At 39.2% G+C, this 17,379-nt stretch overlaps 2 protein-coding genes across 2 annotated transcripts in view; both read left to right on the top strand.

The window, feature by feature from the left end:
• The first annotated feature begins 3,571 nt into the window (after nt 1–3,571).
• On the top strand, nt 3,572–7,819 carry LOC116263409 (uncharacterized). Its single transcript, XM_031643160.2, has 6 exons — nt 3,572–4,019; nt 5,021–5,111; nt 5,271–5,440; nt 5,667–5,694; nt 5,876–5,984; nt 7,416–7,819. The coding sequence occupies exons 1-6, from the start codon at nt 3,789–3,791 to the stop codon at nt 7,495–7,497; spliced, it is 711 nt and encodes a 236-aa protein (XP_031499020.1). The 5' UTR covers nt 3,572–3,788; the 3' UTR covers nt 7,498–7,819.
• A 1,460-nt stretch (nt 7,820–9,279) lies between these two features.
• The window catches only part of LOC116262883 (uncharacterized), a 36,294-nt gene continuing 28,194 nt past the window's right edge, over nt 9,280–17,379 (top strand). Inside the window, exons 1-3 of the mRNA XM_031642415.2 lie at nt 9,280–9,957; nt 10,743–13,187; nt 13,343–13,468. Of these exons, the coding sequence (XP_031498275.1) occupies nt 9,591–9,957; nt 10,743–13,187; nt 13,343–13,468 (2,938 nt within the window). The 5' untranslated portion in view covers nt 9,280–9,590. The remainder of the gene's footprint in view (nt 9,958–10,742; nt 13,188–13,342; nt 13,469–17,379) is intronic.

Genomic DNA, 17,379 nt, shown 5'->3' with positions numbered 1-17,379 from the left:
ATTGAGAAAATATCAGATTTAATGTCAAGATGGAGAGGATCTGATTTTAAATTCACGGTTCTTAACTGAGCATCTCATATCCAATGCTGTTGTACAAACTCATTATTTTGGAAATAAAGGTAAAGCGTACCTCCAATAGTCATACCTTAAGCTTTGGTTGCTCTCTATATTTATTATGTAGGCAAAATAATTTTTTACCTTTTTTGACAAGTTCAATTAACTTCACGTGGCAAGTGTTCTATTTCTTGTACATACGGGTGTCAATATATACGATTTGAATCGGATTATATGACCTAGTCGGTTCGAAAAAATTGTATACAAAAAAAAAATAATATCCAATTAAGAAATCGGATCAGTTTCTGATTTAAGAAACGATATTTGATCAGATTCGAATATACATAAATATCTGACCGGATTCAGATTTGATTTATCTTTAAACAAACATCATATATCTAATTCTCTTACATTTTGAAAATTGACAAAATTTGGTTTGAGGTGCAGACTTTGATACGACTTTTCTTTATTTATATTGAAATCTTATTTGAATCCGAATAAGTGATTATCCAAAAGAGCATATATGGTTAAAGATATATGAAATTAGAATCATCTGACTGTATACTTTTCTCTAGCACCCTCTTTATTCATCATCGAATAGCCAATTTTCAAATGTCCTTACGTTTAACATTTCCGCAAAGTTATTTTTTCCATGTTATAACTTTTATATTTATTTTAATCATATGACCTAATTTTATTTTTAGTTATGCTTTTATAACCAATTGTCCTATGTCGAACAATAGTGAGCTATTATAGTCATGCATATTCGGATATTCCACGTAAATTGAGACGGATGCATTTTGGATTCTTGATAGTTATCTCGTTAGCTTCTTTTCCGACGCTACTTTGTTTGTCATATATATGTACATATGTAACACATATTTCTCCCTCATCATCGACTTTGCTTATTTATATCGTGTAATTTTTTTTTTTTAAACGGTAGTTCAAATAAAAAAAGCCAACTATGTAATTTGTAGATTTAATTTTCTTTTAGTTCGTCATACAAATGTTTAATTTTTATATTTGCAAAATAACTTGCGTTTGACGGGCCGAAAATATACTATAGCTCTAGAAAAAAAATTCAAAATTTTAAAATTTTTCCACTTTGTCAAACATGGATTTTTTTTTTTTGTCCGTTGAATTGGGGCTTTTCCTCGCGTTCAACCTCTCCGCTTCTCATCTTCATCCTACGCTTCCCATCTTCATCCTCCGCAGGTGCTGCTGCTTCCTCAAACTCCTCCGCAGCCTCAACACCACTGCCTGTTACTCCTCCTCGCGTCTTTCTCATTTGCTGAAACGAGCCTCGCTTAGGGGTGTCAATATATCCGATTTGAATCGGATATCCGACCGATTCGATTCGGAAAAAACGGATATGGATAAAAATTTAATATCCGATTAAGAAATCGAATCGGATTCGGATTTAATAAATGACATCCGATCGGATTCGGATATACATGAATATCGGATCAGATTCGGATACGGATTCAGATCGGATTCATTTTTAGACAAATATCCTCTATCTAATACTTAAAAAATGGCAAAATCCGGTTCAAAATTCGGATTCCGATATAAATATAAAAATCGAATTCGGATCGGATTCGGATTGTAAAATCGGATTTCGGATTCGGATTCGGATATGACTTTGATTTATTCGAATTTAAATCTGAATCCGAATCCGAATATATGAATATCCAAAAAAGCGGATATGATTAAAGATGTATCCGATCCGAATTCGATCCGTTAACATCTGGCCCTCGCTCAAAACCTCACTCTGTCACTCGAAACCCTCGCGTCTTTATTTCCCATTCTTCAATTCCAGAAAAAAAAAATCAGGAAATTTCTTTCCGTTTCCATTTTTCCACCCATCAAACGGCCCCTAAACCTCAATAAATTTTATAGTATGTTGGTTTTTTGAAAGCAAGGATCTAACTCAAGACAGCCCCAAGGGGTGCAGTGCCTGAGCGGCAAAATGGTCCAGTTCAAAAGGATGTTTGTTACAAAACTTGTGGCCACCTATCATCTGCTGATTGAGACATTCCACTAAGGAATACGATGGTGGGATGTTATAACAAATAACCAGTTTTGGAGTGTTCTAATTACTTACACGAAAATGAAAAATAATGAACTTCCAACTCAACTAAGAATTTTTCGAATATTTATTCAACTCATAAGCAAAAACATTAATCTTCATAAGAAACTTGCTGTTTCTACAAATTTTAATGGTGCAACAAGCACTAAAACTATAATAACATGCGATATATTTTTTTCAATGATTGTATAATGGTCAGGATATAGTAATATCCTATTTACACGTATTGCCAACAACAATAGAACTGTAATTCTAAGAAGTAATTGGAAGTAGAAGTATTTATAATCTAATATGCTGCATTTTATCCACAACTACGATGGCGAGAAAATATGTAACAAACTTTTGTTGGCTATATGTATGAAGAGAGAAGTGGGGAGAGAGGAATATGAAGTAGTGAAATCAGGAAGCGGGGGTGCAAATCAAGGAAGTTTGGTTGGAAATTAAAAGGAGAAAGAGAGCGAGCATACGAGTAATAAATAAAACTAGAAACTTCAAGGTGATTTCTCTTGCATCGATTTCAAGCACCAAATTTATAAATTAGAAGAATAAAAGGATTCGGCTCATAAAATCGTCATTAAAATTCCTTTTGCTTTTGTTCTCGCTATCGTTTTTGTTCTTCATGTTTTTTGCTTTTGTTTTCCTTGTTATTTTTTTCCTGGTCTCTTTTTTCTTCTTCTTTTGCCTCTTACATTGGTGACGTCTCGTCATCACATTTTTTTTTATTGAATTTTCATTTTATCGGCTCTCTCTTTGTTTTTCTTTCTCTCTCTAACTCTTTCTTTCACAACTGTCCTTTTATTTTACATGTAGATATGTACTTCTCTTACTATTAAACATGATTTATTAACAAAAAATAAAGAAAAAACATGCATATTAGTCAACGTTAATCACACGAGGTTTAGCCATTTAACTAAAATACTTAACTCATTATCCAAAAAAAATGTAACCCGTTACACATTTTAGTGACATGTAATACCTTCAAATGATCTACGTGAAACATTAAAAACCGATAGCCATGCTTCCTCATCAATTAGCGAGGACTTTTACGATATTCCTTTTTATTTGTTATCATTGGCCTAACTTTTTTCACATTTTTCTTTGTCACGTTGTGCATTATTTGACCGACGCCGCTTTACTTTAACGCGTGTCCATCGTCTAGTTAATTTTATTAGAAGATATTCTATGTAAAAATATTTTTTCTTTTTTAAATCTACCATATTTTTTTAGGCAAAATCATAAATCAATAACTGTTACTAAACATACCGTCACATAACGCAGGAATGCGTTGTCGGTTCGTTCACCTTATGAAAGAATTGTCGTCTAAAATATTAGCGTAAAACGATAGTGGTGAGAAAATGTTTTAAGTTTTTAGGAACCTGAAATAATTGAATAGCTATCTGTAAAGTTATAGGCAATAAATTCAGGCCTCAAATGAAATTTTTCTTGCCTGTTAACGCGTCGGAAGGTATTCGTCGGAGTGCTGCACGCAACACATAGCCGTCGCAAAACGCTTTCCGACGTGCGTACGGCAGCGAAGCCGAGGCAGCCGAAGAGGGAGAAGAACTGAAGAGACGACGGATAGGGAGCCCCTTCCTCTATCGGCGTTGGGATAATGGAGGTTTGAACAGCCTGTGTGGCAAAGAGGATGACGGAAGTCCTGGAGTCGAAAACCAAGGCCATGGCCGAAAAGGAGTTGGAGGAGATTCGCGTCCGGAAGCGGACGTTGGAGGCTGTTCTCCAGCAGTGCCAGAGAGCCCTTGAATTGCTCAAGGTGGTGGATGACCCGGCCAATCCCGGCGGTGCCATGGAGGAGGAAGAGGAGGAGGATGGGGAGGAAGAGGGGTCTTCTCATTTTACCGATTCTGAGACTGCTGAGGTCCCCCCCTTTTCCTTTTCCTTCTCGTCTGGATTTTCAATTAGCAATAGCTCAGTCTCTAAATGCTGAATTTTCTGGTGGATTAGAAATATTGGGGGTCATCTGTTTCTTTGTATTCTTACGACGATTAATGTGAAGTGATGGGTTTTGTGGCAGTTAGATTTGTGCATATCTTTCTCTTTTCGCACGTGATACCTAGGTCGGCAACAGGTTCCGACCTCAAGGAGATCGGTTCTCAAGGTTTCGGATTAGAGGGAATTTTGCAGGATTTGCTTGTAGTGATGTTTATAGGTTTCGAATTTCTTGTTTGGTTCGCTTCGTGGTGCCTTATGATAGCTTTGGTAGAAGCATGGGCTTTGTTTTCCAATCCCAATTGTATACCTTGATGGACCTTTTTGCTGGTTGGATTACTTAAAATTCCGGCAAACAGGAAGGAAATTCGTTCCTGTAATCATATTAACGGAACTTTCTCTAGATCTTAAGATGAAATATCGAGGACGGTTACTTGGGTTGCTTCTTTTTCTCAAGTTACCTTATGGTATCGGAGTTGCCGTGGTGTGTTATGGTTGTAGATTCAAAGTTCCGAGCTTGAGCATGGGATTGAGTTATTGACCTTATAATATGACGCGCTGCTTGTTTTAGAATCTCTGGTTCTCAGATTCAGAGAGTGTTGGGCGTCATCTTTGTCGATTCTAAATCATGACTTGGGGTTGTTGGCTTGCTGCCTTGACCTTCGGACTGCGGATCTGTCAATCAACAAGTCGGGTTTTCCGTACATACCAAATGCTTTCGTCACATGCGGTTAAATCCCCTTGAAACATCAGAATATTTTAGTTTGTAAAGTGCTTCTAGACTTTTATTACATGCTTATGTCATCAGCGAGGATGTGTAGTTATTGCTTGATTTGCATATCTACCATTTCTTGTATTTCTTTTCTTTATTATCGTGATGGCAATTGTGATGCTAATATGTTCCTTTTGTTTCTTGTTTTGGCTATGCAGCTGTGTGACCTTCTGAAGTCAAGAGTAGAGTCACCAGATTTTCTGGAAAAACTTGGGAGCATTCACATGCCAGTGGCTCATAATGTGTCAGGTATATTTTAGTAGCTTTTCTTTTGGTTACTTTTCTTCCCTTCTTTTTTGTTTCTTTAACATGTTACTTTTTCTTTGTGTGGTTGGAGTGCCAGCATTTGTTTATATGCTCCATAGAAGCAGGAAGTTAGATCTAGCTCACTGTCTGTGTTATTTGCAGAGGAAGGTTTCTGTTGGGATGTGATTAGTGAGACTGATCTGTGGGGAGAACTTGTGAATGAAGATAATGGTTCAGATGGGGATGGCTATGTTGTTGTCAAGCAGGAGGACATCGTGGAAGGAGTTGCCTGCTTCATGGCTGCTTATCTACTGTCACTAAAGGAAACTAGAGTATGTTGCATTGTCCTTTATGCTGTCAAGCTGTTGAAGCTTTGGCCTTCTTTTGCTTAAAATAGATGCTTAGATGCAGAGAGACTTCACAGGTTGCAAACCATCATGTGCTAAAAAAATTCAGTTCTTTCTGTAGCGTCACTTCTTGAACTACTATTAGTGTATTTTCTTTGTTATTGTGAAAAAAGGAAGTTTTTGATGGATCCCTACGCTTTGCACTTTGCAGGAACTAACACCTAATCAACTGCAAGAAGGTAATCTGCTGCTCTTGGATGTTCCTATGAATGTGTCGTGCAATTGCATCCATTTCTGTTATTGAACCTAACTTGGAAAGAAAAGCAAAGCTTAACCAATTTTGTTGAACTATAAATGCCGACTGCATAAAATTGTAAGCTACTGATTTATGTGTCACATTTTATGTTGTGCTTCATGCAGCTCTTAGCACAACATTTTCTGGGAAAAAGAAGAAGGGAAAGCTACGGAAGGTGTGGAATGGAACCAAAGTTGTCTATAACGTAGCATCTTGGGGTGCTACAGCTATAGGGTGAGCGGATAAGGTTTCAATAATTTAAGATTTTTCATTTTTGTGATATATTATTCTGTTTGCTTATTTCTCCTCTTCAATTGGCTCATTCATATTTGAGTTTGCTAAATGTTAACCTTTCTAGACAATGCCTTCTCATTCTAATTTTGCTCTTGTTTTTTTCATTTATGTTTTCTTTTTCAAAATTAGCAAATCATGACATTTGTCTTCTCCTCGATTGGCTGATTTATATTTGATTTTTCTAAATGTTCAATGTTTAACTTTTCTAGACAAGACGTTCTCATTTTATTTTTCCTCCCTTGTATTGATTTTTATTTTTCTTTACTTTTTCGAAATTAGCAAATCATGAGGTCGTTGTATGTATTTTGCTGTTCCCTTCTCAAATACGTGCATAAGACTTCATTTTATGTGCTTACTGATTTCCATCTTTGACTGATATGCTGGAACTCAATGTAACTAGACTGTGATCTGTTGCCACTGGACTTTAGGTTCCTATTGACATACTTCTGTTAGTTGCTTGTGACATAATCACCATGCTGATTATGTTGCTTGCACTCTCTCACTAACCAATAAATTTGTGCTTGAATGATCATGGGGTGCAGAAATATGGCCTGACTTTGAAATGACCATGACACCAAATGTTAGATTATTCTTTGGGCCTCTTGGATGTCCCTGATTCAAATGTCAATCCCTCACGTAAAAGGATGTGTCGAAATCTGAATCCCTTATGTGTTTGGGCCTATAGCTAAAATAGAATTTACACAAAACGTAGCTAGAAGGATAAGTTTGCATTAAAGAAATGTCCTTAAGTGCATAATGAGGTTTTAATGGACTGAAAGGCTGCTCAATTTAATGAGGCAGATATTTTGCCTTTCTCTAAGATGCCTTAGCATGTTCTTCCTTTACGATAAATGCTAGCTTAACCAACGTATTATGGAAATGTCAGTACTTTTGCGCAGGTGCTTGGATTGGTAAATGGTTAATCAGCAACTATTCAAATGGTCGGTCTACTGTCTTGCATTTTGTTAGGTCTCTTGGTTAGCAAAGGCTACCATCATATATTTGTTAGGACTCATGAATAACAATGGCTAAGGATACATTTGCAAGGTGGTTGTCCAGGTCGTATATGATTATGCTTGCAAGTGGTTGTCCAAGTTGGATTTGATTAATTTAGTGGAGAGCTTAATGTGTAAATCAGACCAAAATTTGTTGCCTAGATTGGTTATGCCTTGAAAAATAAAAAATAAAAAGCTGTAGGATCTCATACTACCGTTGTTTATTGGGCTTCTGCATATTGGAGCTGTCTTCTTGTTCTTCTGTAATTCCTAACGAGCTGCATTTCTCAGTTGGCTTGGCTTATTTTTAAAGTGAGTAAAAATTGAACGAGTTTGTGATTTTTTTTTTTTGTGTCCATTGCTTCTTTTGGTACAGGATATATCAAAACCCTGCACTATTTAGGGCAGCATCCGTGGCCTTCTGGACATCCTGCCGTGTCATATCAAAGCTGATATGAACACCCTTAGACTATCTCTGACGTGATGTATTGTCGGTCATTATTCTGCAACAGTTTGTAAAGCTCAATGGAGTTTGCAGATGCTTTATCCGTCAGTCAGGACATCCGATCAAGGCTAGGGAGACGTGGATTTGTTTTTCTCATGGGGTGCTTTTTTCTGTAAATAGCTCGTTCCTCCCTCTATGCCAGGAAGGTAAATGCAATTTCCACCAAAAAGGAAAAAAAATTCTGTAATTATCATTCGTTCAAGTGTAATGTGACTGGAATAGTAACAACTCTTGTGATTGTGAGATTTGGCCGTTCAAATAAAAGCTAGTTCTTATGAGCGGGCAGTAAAGCCTGTAAGAAAGGATGCTATATGTTGTGAGTTTCGTCATTGGTGGTTGACTTTCCTCTTTAGCTGTCAGAAATAAAAAGAAGAGGAACACATTATCTGATTATTAGACACCTGAAATTTGGAGATTGGCGTTACCGATCTGGAAGTACATTGTCATCCTCTTCCATGCTTATTGCATCGTCATTCAGTAGAATATGAGGCCAAATGATGGTCAAAATTTACATAGTATCTATGAGGTTCGTCCTTTTTTCATAAGTACAGAGGTTTATTTATACCTTTCTGTCTATCTGGCTTTTGACGTAAGCTAGACAATTGGGCTTGCCCTTGAATAATATGTTGACATCAAGAGCAAAAATTAGAAGTACTGCAAAAATTTTGAGACAGGCACATGAGACTGCCGCACATGTCTACACATGTTAAATGCCAAAAGGTAAAAGAAAATTGCTCTTCAATGATGGATGATAAACTAACTTCTCGTCAAAAATGAAGTGGCATCCGCTCAGTGAGTTTGAGGCAATGAGTTATACATCAATGCCACAAGTTGTTTAGTCTTTCAGAGTTAGGGACCCAAAATTGTGTATAATAGCATTTTTGATATAGTTGAAATACTATGCTTACCCTGGCACACCTTTATCACGTATACTTTCTGTCGGAAGCTGTGCAACTAACTGTATCCAATTAAATGTATGAATGGTGGCAGGATATATTTCAAGAGGTACTTTGAAAAAAAAATGATGATATTTGTGAGGTTATGTATGAATGGTGGCAGGATATATTTCAAGAGGTACTTTGGAAAAAAAAAATGATGATATTTATGAGGTCTTAAATATGCATTTGTTAATCATTATATCGTTTTGATCTGTTATCTCATTGCAACAATTCGTATTCCGAAAAATCAAATATTTTGTCGATGAACCCTTATTGTCGCAACACAAGCAGATCTTCAAGGCCAAGCAGCGCTACGATCCTCCGGTACAGTTTCCGAATGGGAATGACAATTTATATGTTTTCGATTATGTAAGAATGCATTACCAAAATGTTACATTCCTTGATGCAGGAGCACTGCCTTTCCAAACTACAGCCGTTTCCTTGCGACAACGAACATGAAAAAACTCAGTTGAGAGTTGAACAAGCAGCTCTCCTCCAACTTTTTCTAGAGCTGAGTTTTGCATCATCATCTAAACTGTATCATCATGGATAATAGGTACACTTAGAATCAGTTTTTTCATTTTTAGAGAGAGGAAAGTAAGAAAAAAAGAGAAGCGAGGGAATGTCAAAGAAAAACAACACAAAAAGAAATGGCGGAGGAAGTTGAAAAAAGCAAGACTTGAGCCCCCTTCAAAAAGATTATGAACCAAAGATTTGGTCCAGATGCAAATTTCTCTTATCGAACAGAACGTGCTGTGTTGGCGGCTAGGCGCGCGGGATTATAAACTGCTCCGCCCGGCGGTTCGATCCGGGGAGCGACTTCCTGTGCGTTCCGCTTAGTATTAGCACCATGCGGTGGTTGTCAGGTCGGAAGCGTCGGTCTATCGGAGGCGGTTGCTAACAGTCGTTGGGGCTCAGGAGCTCAGCGCACCGGCGGCATCGTGGCTGCGTCAACTAGTCCAAAGGATCGGCGTATAATGGTTTGTGCAGCAGAGCGATATAGATCGAGCCCTTCGCTGATGATATTTGCAGATCGTCGGTTTCTGCTCTGTTCTTGAAACCAGTGGCCAGGGTGAAGGAAATTGAAGGCCCTCGGTGGACGTCCCGGATGGAGGAGGACGCTGACGTGCCGGCAGAGCTGCTCAGATGTCAACTAGTACCGCCCGCCCCTAACGGCACGCCGAATTCCATTGGCTGGCTACGGGATTTCGCGGGTTTCTCCTGGCTCGCGTACGGAGCTGCATCCGTCGCCGTCGTTACCCACGTTGCTTCCCCTCTCTCGCAGAGAGAAGCGGCCGTCGGGTCCTTCTTTTATCAGGTGCTCGAGCCCGACCCCCCGCCCGGTCACTCCGACCCGTCGATCTTCACCGTTCCCGCCCTCTCCTGGTGCCCCTCCGTTCCTTCCGATGGCACCCTCGCCGTCGCTTTGGGCAGTTCAATCTCTTTGTATTCTCCGCTTCCGGATTGTCCAACTGGTAAATCCTCCCCCTTTCATTCCGTTCATTTCGTTCACTCGATTGTCTCACTAACTTTCCCGCTTTCATTCCGTTCATTTCGTTACTCGATTGTCTCATTTCTTGGATTTTACTATAATGATCTAATTTTCGTCAAAGCAAAACAGAGAAATATAAACAGAGTTTTTTAGGAAGTTACCTGTCTAGAGGCTTGGGACAACATTTCTGTTGCACGAAGGACAAAGGAGTCATTGGGGTTGTGGAGGGATCGCGGTTTCCGGTTGCGGACCGGGGAGTTGATACCTTTACAACAATTTGAATATCGCATGACCAAAAGCCTTGCCACACTTTACGGCCTTATGCCTTCCTGAATGGACGTGTCGGGGTTTTCTTTCTTACTTGTATGGACAACAACGTGGGTGCTGCAAACTACATGCTACACTAGCTTGTTGAATCTATGGAACTCGGAACTTCTGAGAACCGAATCCTGACTTCTCTTATTTCAACTCAGCTACTGAGGAAGGCCAAGTTCTGGCATAGTCTTTGATGCTCTTGATGTCAACATGTATGTTTAAGAGGTCGTGTACCTACACGAAGAATTTATGTGTTAGCAACTTAGCACAACACACCAATAATCATGAAACGTGCCTTCTGCTGCAATGCTTCTACTTGTGGTGCCCAAGTTAATTTTCCTTTGTGATCGCTATCTAATAGGATTTTCTCTTAGAAAGTGTTTTCCCTTCTGGTGCAATTGTTTCTACTTTTTTTAATGAATCTCTCAGACACCAAGGACGCTAAAATGACAGGTCCATCCTTCAGGTGGAGGCCAATTACCAGGCTTGTGCAATCTTGCCAAGTGGAGGCGATCGAGTGGACAAGGTCAGGTGATGGTTTGATTACGGCAGGTATTGAGGTGGTTGCTTGGAAAAAGAACGACAGATTCTGGGAAGTTCTATGGAGAGCTCATCCGGAGGTTCCACAAGCCTTGGTTTCTGCAGCGTGGTCCATTCATGGCACTGCGGCAACAGCAGCTGCAGCTGTAACGTTGATCTCCTTACCAGTTGGAAACTCATGTCCCGTTCAGAATGAGACTACAAAAGCTATTGTCTGGCAGAGTGATAGGAGATCTGGAATTGTGGAAGTAAAATTAAACCACCCTCAGCCTGTCTCAATGATTGAGTGGCGGCCATTCTGCTCAGGAAAAGCTTTAGCAACATGTAGGGAAGTTCTGTTGACATGCTCCATGGATGGAGTGGTGCGATTGTGGATTGAGATTGGTCAAGGGAGAGGCAAAAAGTACACAAAGGGCATCAATGATCAGAAAAATAATAAACCCCACTATTACGTGGCTGCAGTTGTTGAAATTAGTCAGTGCTTGGGAGGATGCCTCGGTATTGATACTTTTGTTAAATGGGCAAGTGAAGTCCCAGCTGTGAATGACAAGGGCAAAAAAGTGATCCAATGCCATGGAGAAGTATTGCACTCTGACATTGCTGGAAGATGTGAATGGTTGGTTGTGGTTGGGCCAGGGACTTCTCTTTCTTTATGGGCTGTTCATTGCCTAGACGATATATCCCCATTGCGGTTCCCACGCCTGCATCTGTGGAAGAAAGTGAATATGTCAGATGCCAATGCAACAAGTACTTTTTATCCTGATTCTTCAAATTTTCAAAGTAGTCTTGCACTTCTTAGTGCTTCTATATCAAGGACTAGACTTTCTGGTCCACCTACTTGGTGTTCCTTGCTGCAGTTACTACCTGGTGGTTCTTTTATGTGGTTGCACTTGGATACACTGTGTCCAACTGTTACTTTGGGAACATCTTCAGATCAACTTAGCAAGGATAGTAGTGCATCTATATCTTCCTGCAAGCTTTTAACTCAATATGGGCACGACAGCAACATTTTGCAGTTTGCTATGTGTACTTGTAGTTTTGGAATTGATCTTGCTGCTTCTTTGGATTCCGATGGGCACATTTTATTGTGGTCTCTTTCTTCAAGTTCAAACTTATATCCTGGCAAGCCAACTCCATTTCAGCCTGCTTGGAAATGTAGGGGTAGAATACTGTCCAATAATGATTGCTTGGGCATCAAGTACTCATGTTTGGCATGGGCACCGGTACTTTCTAATGGTAACATGCTCCTTTTAGCTGGACATACAGGAGGGATTGATTGTTTAGTTATTGATCTAACTAACGATGCTAGTTTTGAGCATCACAAAGTCTGTACTGTACCATTCTCTGATCACAATGTGAACATAGGACCTGACTGTATCCACACGTCTCCTTTGCATTCCACCAGTCCAGATAAAGGTGCATGTACTAGTTTCATGTTTTTAGGAGTGTGGATGGGCATTTTTCAAGTTCTGACTTGGAGATTTGTTGTGCATTTGCATGATTTAGTTGGCAAAGGCTGCATTGGAAATGTAACATCTGATAAAGTAGCTACTTATAAATCTGGGTTTTCTGGTGCCAATTATTGCATCACTGTTGGCCTCTGCTCGTCAAGGTTTCCCGATCATAATGACACCGACATTGTTACAAGTGTTGATGTTGTCCATTCTGGTGCATCAACAGCGGCTGTACTACAGACTGGGGATTGTCTTGCTGGCTGCATTGATAGTGCTATATATCACATGGCTACTGGTTGTTCTGATGGAAACCTGAGGTTATATAGAGCACTTCAGATTTCAGATACTTTTTGGATTCATTGGCAGCTTGTTGGCATGTTTAGAGCTCATGTTGGTGCAGTTGATCTAATATCCTTGTCTGGTGGTAATGGGAAGATTGCAACAGTTAATATGAGTGATTCAGATGCTTGCAGTTGCCTCCATATCTGGGATTCTGTTAGTGTTATGGATGAGGGATGCTTTATTTTAGAGGACAAAATTCATTTTAGTGATAACATCAATGCTATAAATTTTCAACAAATGGGAAATGGGTTATCATTGTTGGGGGTTTGTTTGCCAAGTAAACTATGCATTTATTCACAAAAGCAGTTTAGTGATTGGGATCCTATAAAGTCAGAATTTTCTCTAAAGGTGCAGAATTGGGTTTGTATTGCACATATTCACACTTCAGCCTCTAGCAGGAGCTTCATGTGGGGGCCAAGATTATCCATTGTGCTTCTTCATGAAAAATATATTAGCATTGCTAGTCAGTGGTCGTTTGCCACTGCTGATGAATGTCAGGCTGATCCTTATCCTGAATATTTCATGGACGATTCTGCTGGTTTGAGGAAAGAGGCGCACAGAGGTAGAATCTAAATTCTGCTTTGCCACGGAAGCTATGCTTGTCATTTATCTATATGATCCTTTTTTCATTTGCATAACTAAAGCCTGCATGCGTAATTTGTTTATAAGCTTATAACTCTTTAGCTATGACTCAGTTTGATGTTATTTATGTGGCAGATAACTGTCATCATAATGATTCTGTTACCAAAAGAGGAATGACCAGCACACTCGACATATCTGAGAAATGGTGTGGATCGTTGCCACTTTATCATCCCAAAGCACTCCTTTTATGCTTATTCTTAGGTAATGTGAATAGCAACACTGATGTTGAATTTGTTCTTTTTGTGACTATACTAAAGCAGTTTATTTGTGATGGTTGTTGAAATGTTTAGTCTGTCAAGTTATCCAATGTCTCTCATACTAGTTGAGTTAAATGTTGAATCTAGGATGTCTTACATTGTTAGTTTTCTAATTGTCAGACAAAACTCTTCTACTAAATTTAATATTTCTGCAGCAGGATGATTTAACTGCTGTCTTTCATGTTACTTTTACATGATCTGACTGCTAGAAAGAAAAGGCAGATTACTTGTCTGAAGTCAAATGATAGTTTCTATACCATCAGGATTAAAATCTTTGTAGCTTGATAAGGTGGCATCACCTTTTGACTAAAACATACATATCATGCCCTCAAAAGTTTGGATGATGAGTTTAATGGGGGTCTTGAATGCTTTATTGCTGCACTTCTATTCATGTCACATTTTTCTTTTCTCCAGAATTGTAAAATGCAAACCATGGTTTGTAAGATTGGGCCCGACATATGATATACAACATATTGCAATATTGAATTTCTTTTGCTGCAACTTTAGAAAAAATCTCAAAACATCTGTAACAAAAATTTAAAAGTTTAGAAAAATTAGAAACACTAAATCAGTATTACAATGCCAAAAAAAATGCTTCTAGTTATCAAAAGGCAACAGGCATGTATCAGGTAATCATAAATTGTAATGATCATTAAACTTCATAGTTCCTCTTTAAAAAAGAAATGAGAACCGGACCTAGCAGCTGCACACCTTTTTAAATAAAGAATGGAAAGCTGCTGTCCTTTTTTCACTCCTAGAACGAAAGGGAACTGGTGCAGGGAATGGTCCCAACTGAATTATCAGAAGGGGCCTGAGAAGCCTTCATTTAAGCTTATAACATAATAACACAGAAAGAGAGAGAAAAAGAAAGAGAGAGAGAGAGAGAGAGAGAGAGAGAGAGGAGATCACCTTAGTGCCCTAATGTGGCTTTGGCACTTGGTATTGAGGCCTTTTGTCAAGGAAAAGTGGGTTATTGACCTGGCATTAGATGAAGGTTTCAAACTCATAGCTAATATGGTTGAAATGTCCATGTTATGCCTCGCCATGAAGATGGGACAAGGAAGGCCTATCTCATTTCCTCTTTTCTCTTTCTGCTTTAGGGGGACAAAAACTTACCTCCTCCTTGTTATGTCTTTTAGGGCACGTTTGATGGCCAGGAAAAACACTGTTCATCGAGGTGTTTTTTCCTTTTCTGTACGGTTTCAACCAGCGCCATCAAACATGGGAAAGTTTACCGTGCAAAAAATCGAGTTTCAGGGTAACTTTACCTTGGAAAAAAGTCGGACCCGTGAGGGTCCGACTTTTTTTCAAGGTTTTTTTTTTTGCCCGTTAGGGCTTCTTCCATCGTGCGTGTTCCTCTTCCATTGCGCTCCCTCTACCGCGCCGCCGCCTCTTCATTTGCCTCTTCCATTGTGCGTGTTCCCCTTCTCCGTTGCCACTGCATCTTCCTTCGATCGACCGAACGCCTCTTTCGCTTAGCAAGCCATCCGCCTCTTCCTCCTTCTATCGACCTACTGACCGACCGACCGATCGTATTTCTTCACAGGTAAGCTCGTTCCACTTCCCCTCTTTCGCTCCATCTCCACTTCATTTCTCTCCCTCTGCCTTTTCTTCTCTGTGTATCCAAGATCGAATGCTTCATTAAGAAAATTTATGTTCACAGGTGGAGTTGGCATATCAAATATGATCCACAAGATCGAAAAGCACGAGTACATGGGATTTGAGAACTTGTGCTCAGACAGAGGTTCGCTGCAAGAATGCCAAAGGAGAAACTGAAACACCTCCTTCACACGAACCCTCACCATCGTTCATTTCTGCTCTCCTTCTGGCAGTTCATTGAGAACAAATTGCAAGGAACAGCATGATCCGCACCTTCTAGCAGGAAGGTAGCAAAAGGCAGGAAGATATGAATCGGTCAAAAAATTTTAACGGTCAAAAAAATTTTCCGTGAATTTTTTTTCCAAACTTATCAAACTATGCATTTTTTACCCTTCAAAAAAATTCCAGTGCCATCAAACATGGCCTGAAACAATAAAAAGTAAAATTTACCCTTTTCTCATTTTACCGTGGAGAATTTTCCTTGAAAAAGTCCCCCCTCAAACAAATCCAGGCCATCAAATGTGGCCTTAGAGATGAGAAGACAGGAAGAGGGGGGCAAGGTCTCCTCCTTTCCCCTTTCCATTCCTGCATTTTTAGAAAGGAGGGGATGAAGGAAGAGGAGACATCACCTAGTTCTGTGCTTCTTTCAATGGGAAAGGAAGGACAACATATTTCTTCTTGCATTTTCCATATATATATATATATATATATATATTATTTTTAACAATTTCTTAAGTATATGTATGTATGTATGTATGTATGTATAGAAAGTGTTTCCCCTTACGCCACTTGTTTGGCGTAAGGGGTATGACGCTCGTGGAGCGTCTCCAGTTACGTTTAAAAAAAAAAAAAACTCAAAAGGGCATCAGGCTTGCCCTTTGGTTTGCAGAGGGGGGGAGGCATCCGATGCCTCCAAATAATAGTTGCACAAGGGAGGTGCCGTCGCCCCTGTGCAACATGGGGAGTAAGCAGCGTCGTACTCCCCTTATGCCAATAACCTGGCGTAAGGGGAGAATTTTTCTATATATATATATATATCACTATTATTATTATTCTCCATATCCCTGAATTTAAATTTATAAAAGTTGTCATTTGTAGGTTATGCACTTATATTGTATCTTTATTCTGTACCTGTATCTGCTTATTTTACACACCCACCTCCACACGCACACACAAATGCCCCTGCATCTCCTGCATCTGCACTCATGTGACATGAGGTGATTGAAGGTGCAACTTTTCACCTCAGTACCATAAGTGGTTGAACTATTGATTTCAAAATTTCCTGGTGAAGGAGTCATTGTCACAAACTAAGGATCTTGGCATTCCATATTCGGAGCCACACAATTGTGGCACACTCTATGGGATTATTTTGTGTGAAACATCCCTTTTTTAGGACCATTGATTTCTTGAGAAAATCCTTAAAGCTTTGAAGCTTGCATTTAAACATGAGTGCCACTGTTTACATGCTTATTTTACGATTTTAGTTTTGCGCACACCCATTGGGCAACATATGAATCATGATTCCTGGGGGTGGAAATTTATTTGTTTAGGAAATTGAGGCGCATAAATCAGGGGAATTTCAAGAGAATTTCGATTTCTATGTTCATAAATCATGATTCACCTAGGAACTTTAGGTCCTTCTTCAAAGAACATGGTTCTTATTGTCAAATATTTTTAGGCACTACTTTCTTGCTTCTTCTTGATATCCTTTCAGTTCATTTATCTCTTCCTGTTCCTTTGAACTCTTGAAATTGCTACTTTGCTTTATGATTTTCATGCTGCTTCTTGTTCCAGCTTCCTATTTTTGCATCTATAAGTGGCACTATTGCTTCTCATGGTCAAAGCATAGTTGCTGGAAAGGGAAGGAACAAAGAGAAAGTAGTGCAAGAATCAAAGTCAGAACGTGATGATGTCAAAATTTTGGATGAATCAGGAAGTGGAAATGAGCGAAGAACAGTTTAGCACTGGTTGTAAAATAATAGAAAATACCAGTAACTTGATAAACAAGTAAAGCTATTGAAATTAAAGAACACAATGTCAGAAATGCTCAAGGCCAATTTAAAACAAAGTGACATTTAAACTGAGATTTGCATATTGAGAAATCAGTCTCATGTTTGGACTTGGGACTTCCTATTGCTTTATGTTTCTCAGTTCCTATGAATCAGGAATTGTTTGAAATTAGCAGCTAGACTACTAGACAGGTTTTGGTGGCTGTCTAGTGCATACATTCCTCTGTAGTTTATAGATTGAGATATG

Source organism: Nymphaea colorata, chromosome 10 (assembly GCF_008831285.2).
Source record: "Nymphaea colorata isolate Beijing-Zhang1983 chromosome 10, ASM883128v2, whole genome shotgun sequence".
NCBI classification, from domain to species: domain Eukaryota; kingdom Viridiplantae; phylum Streptophyta; class Magnoliopsida; order Nymphaeales; family Nymphaeaceae; genus Nymphaea; species Nymphaea colorata.
The sequence above is the reverse complement of the archived record's forward strand: the minus strand, read 5'-3'. Positions and strand labels throughout refer to the sequence as shown.

Coding starts and splice junctions, on each gene's coding strand:
- LOC116263409 (XM_031643160.2), top strand. CDS start 3,789: ATGACGGAAGTCCTGGAGTCGAAAACCAAGGCCATGGCCGAAAAGGAG. Junction 5,695..5,875: donor ACCTAATCAACTGCAAGAAG/GTAATCTGCTGC, acceptor TGCTTCATGCAG/CTCTTAGCACAACATTTTCT. Junction 5,985..7,415: donor TGGGGTGCTACAGCTATAGG/GTGAGCGGATAA, acceptor CTTTTGGTACAG/GATATATCAAAACCCTGCAC.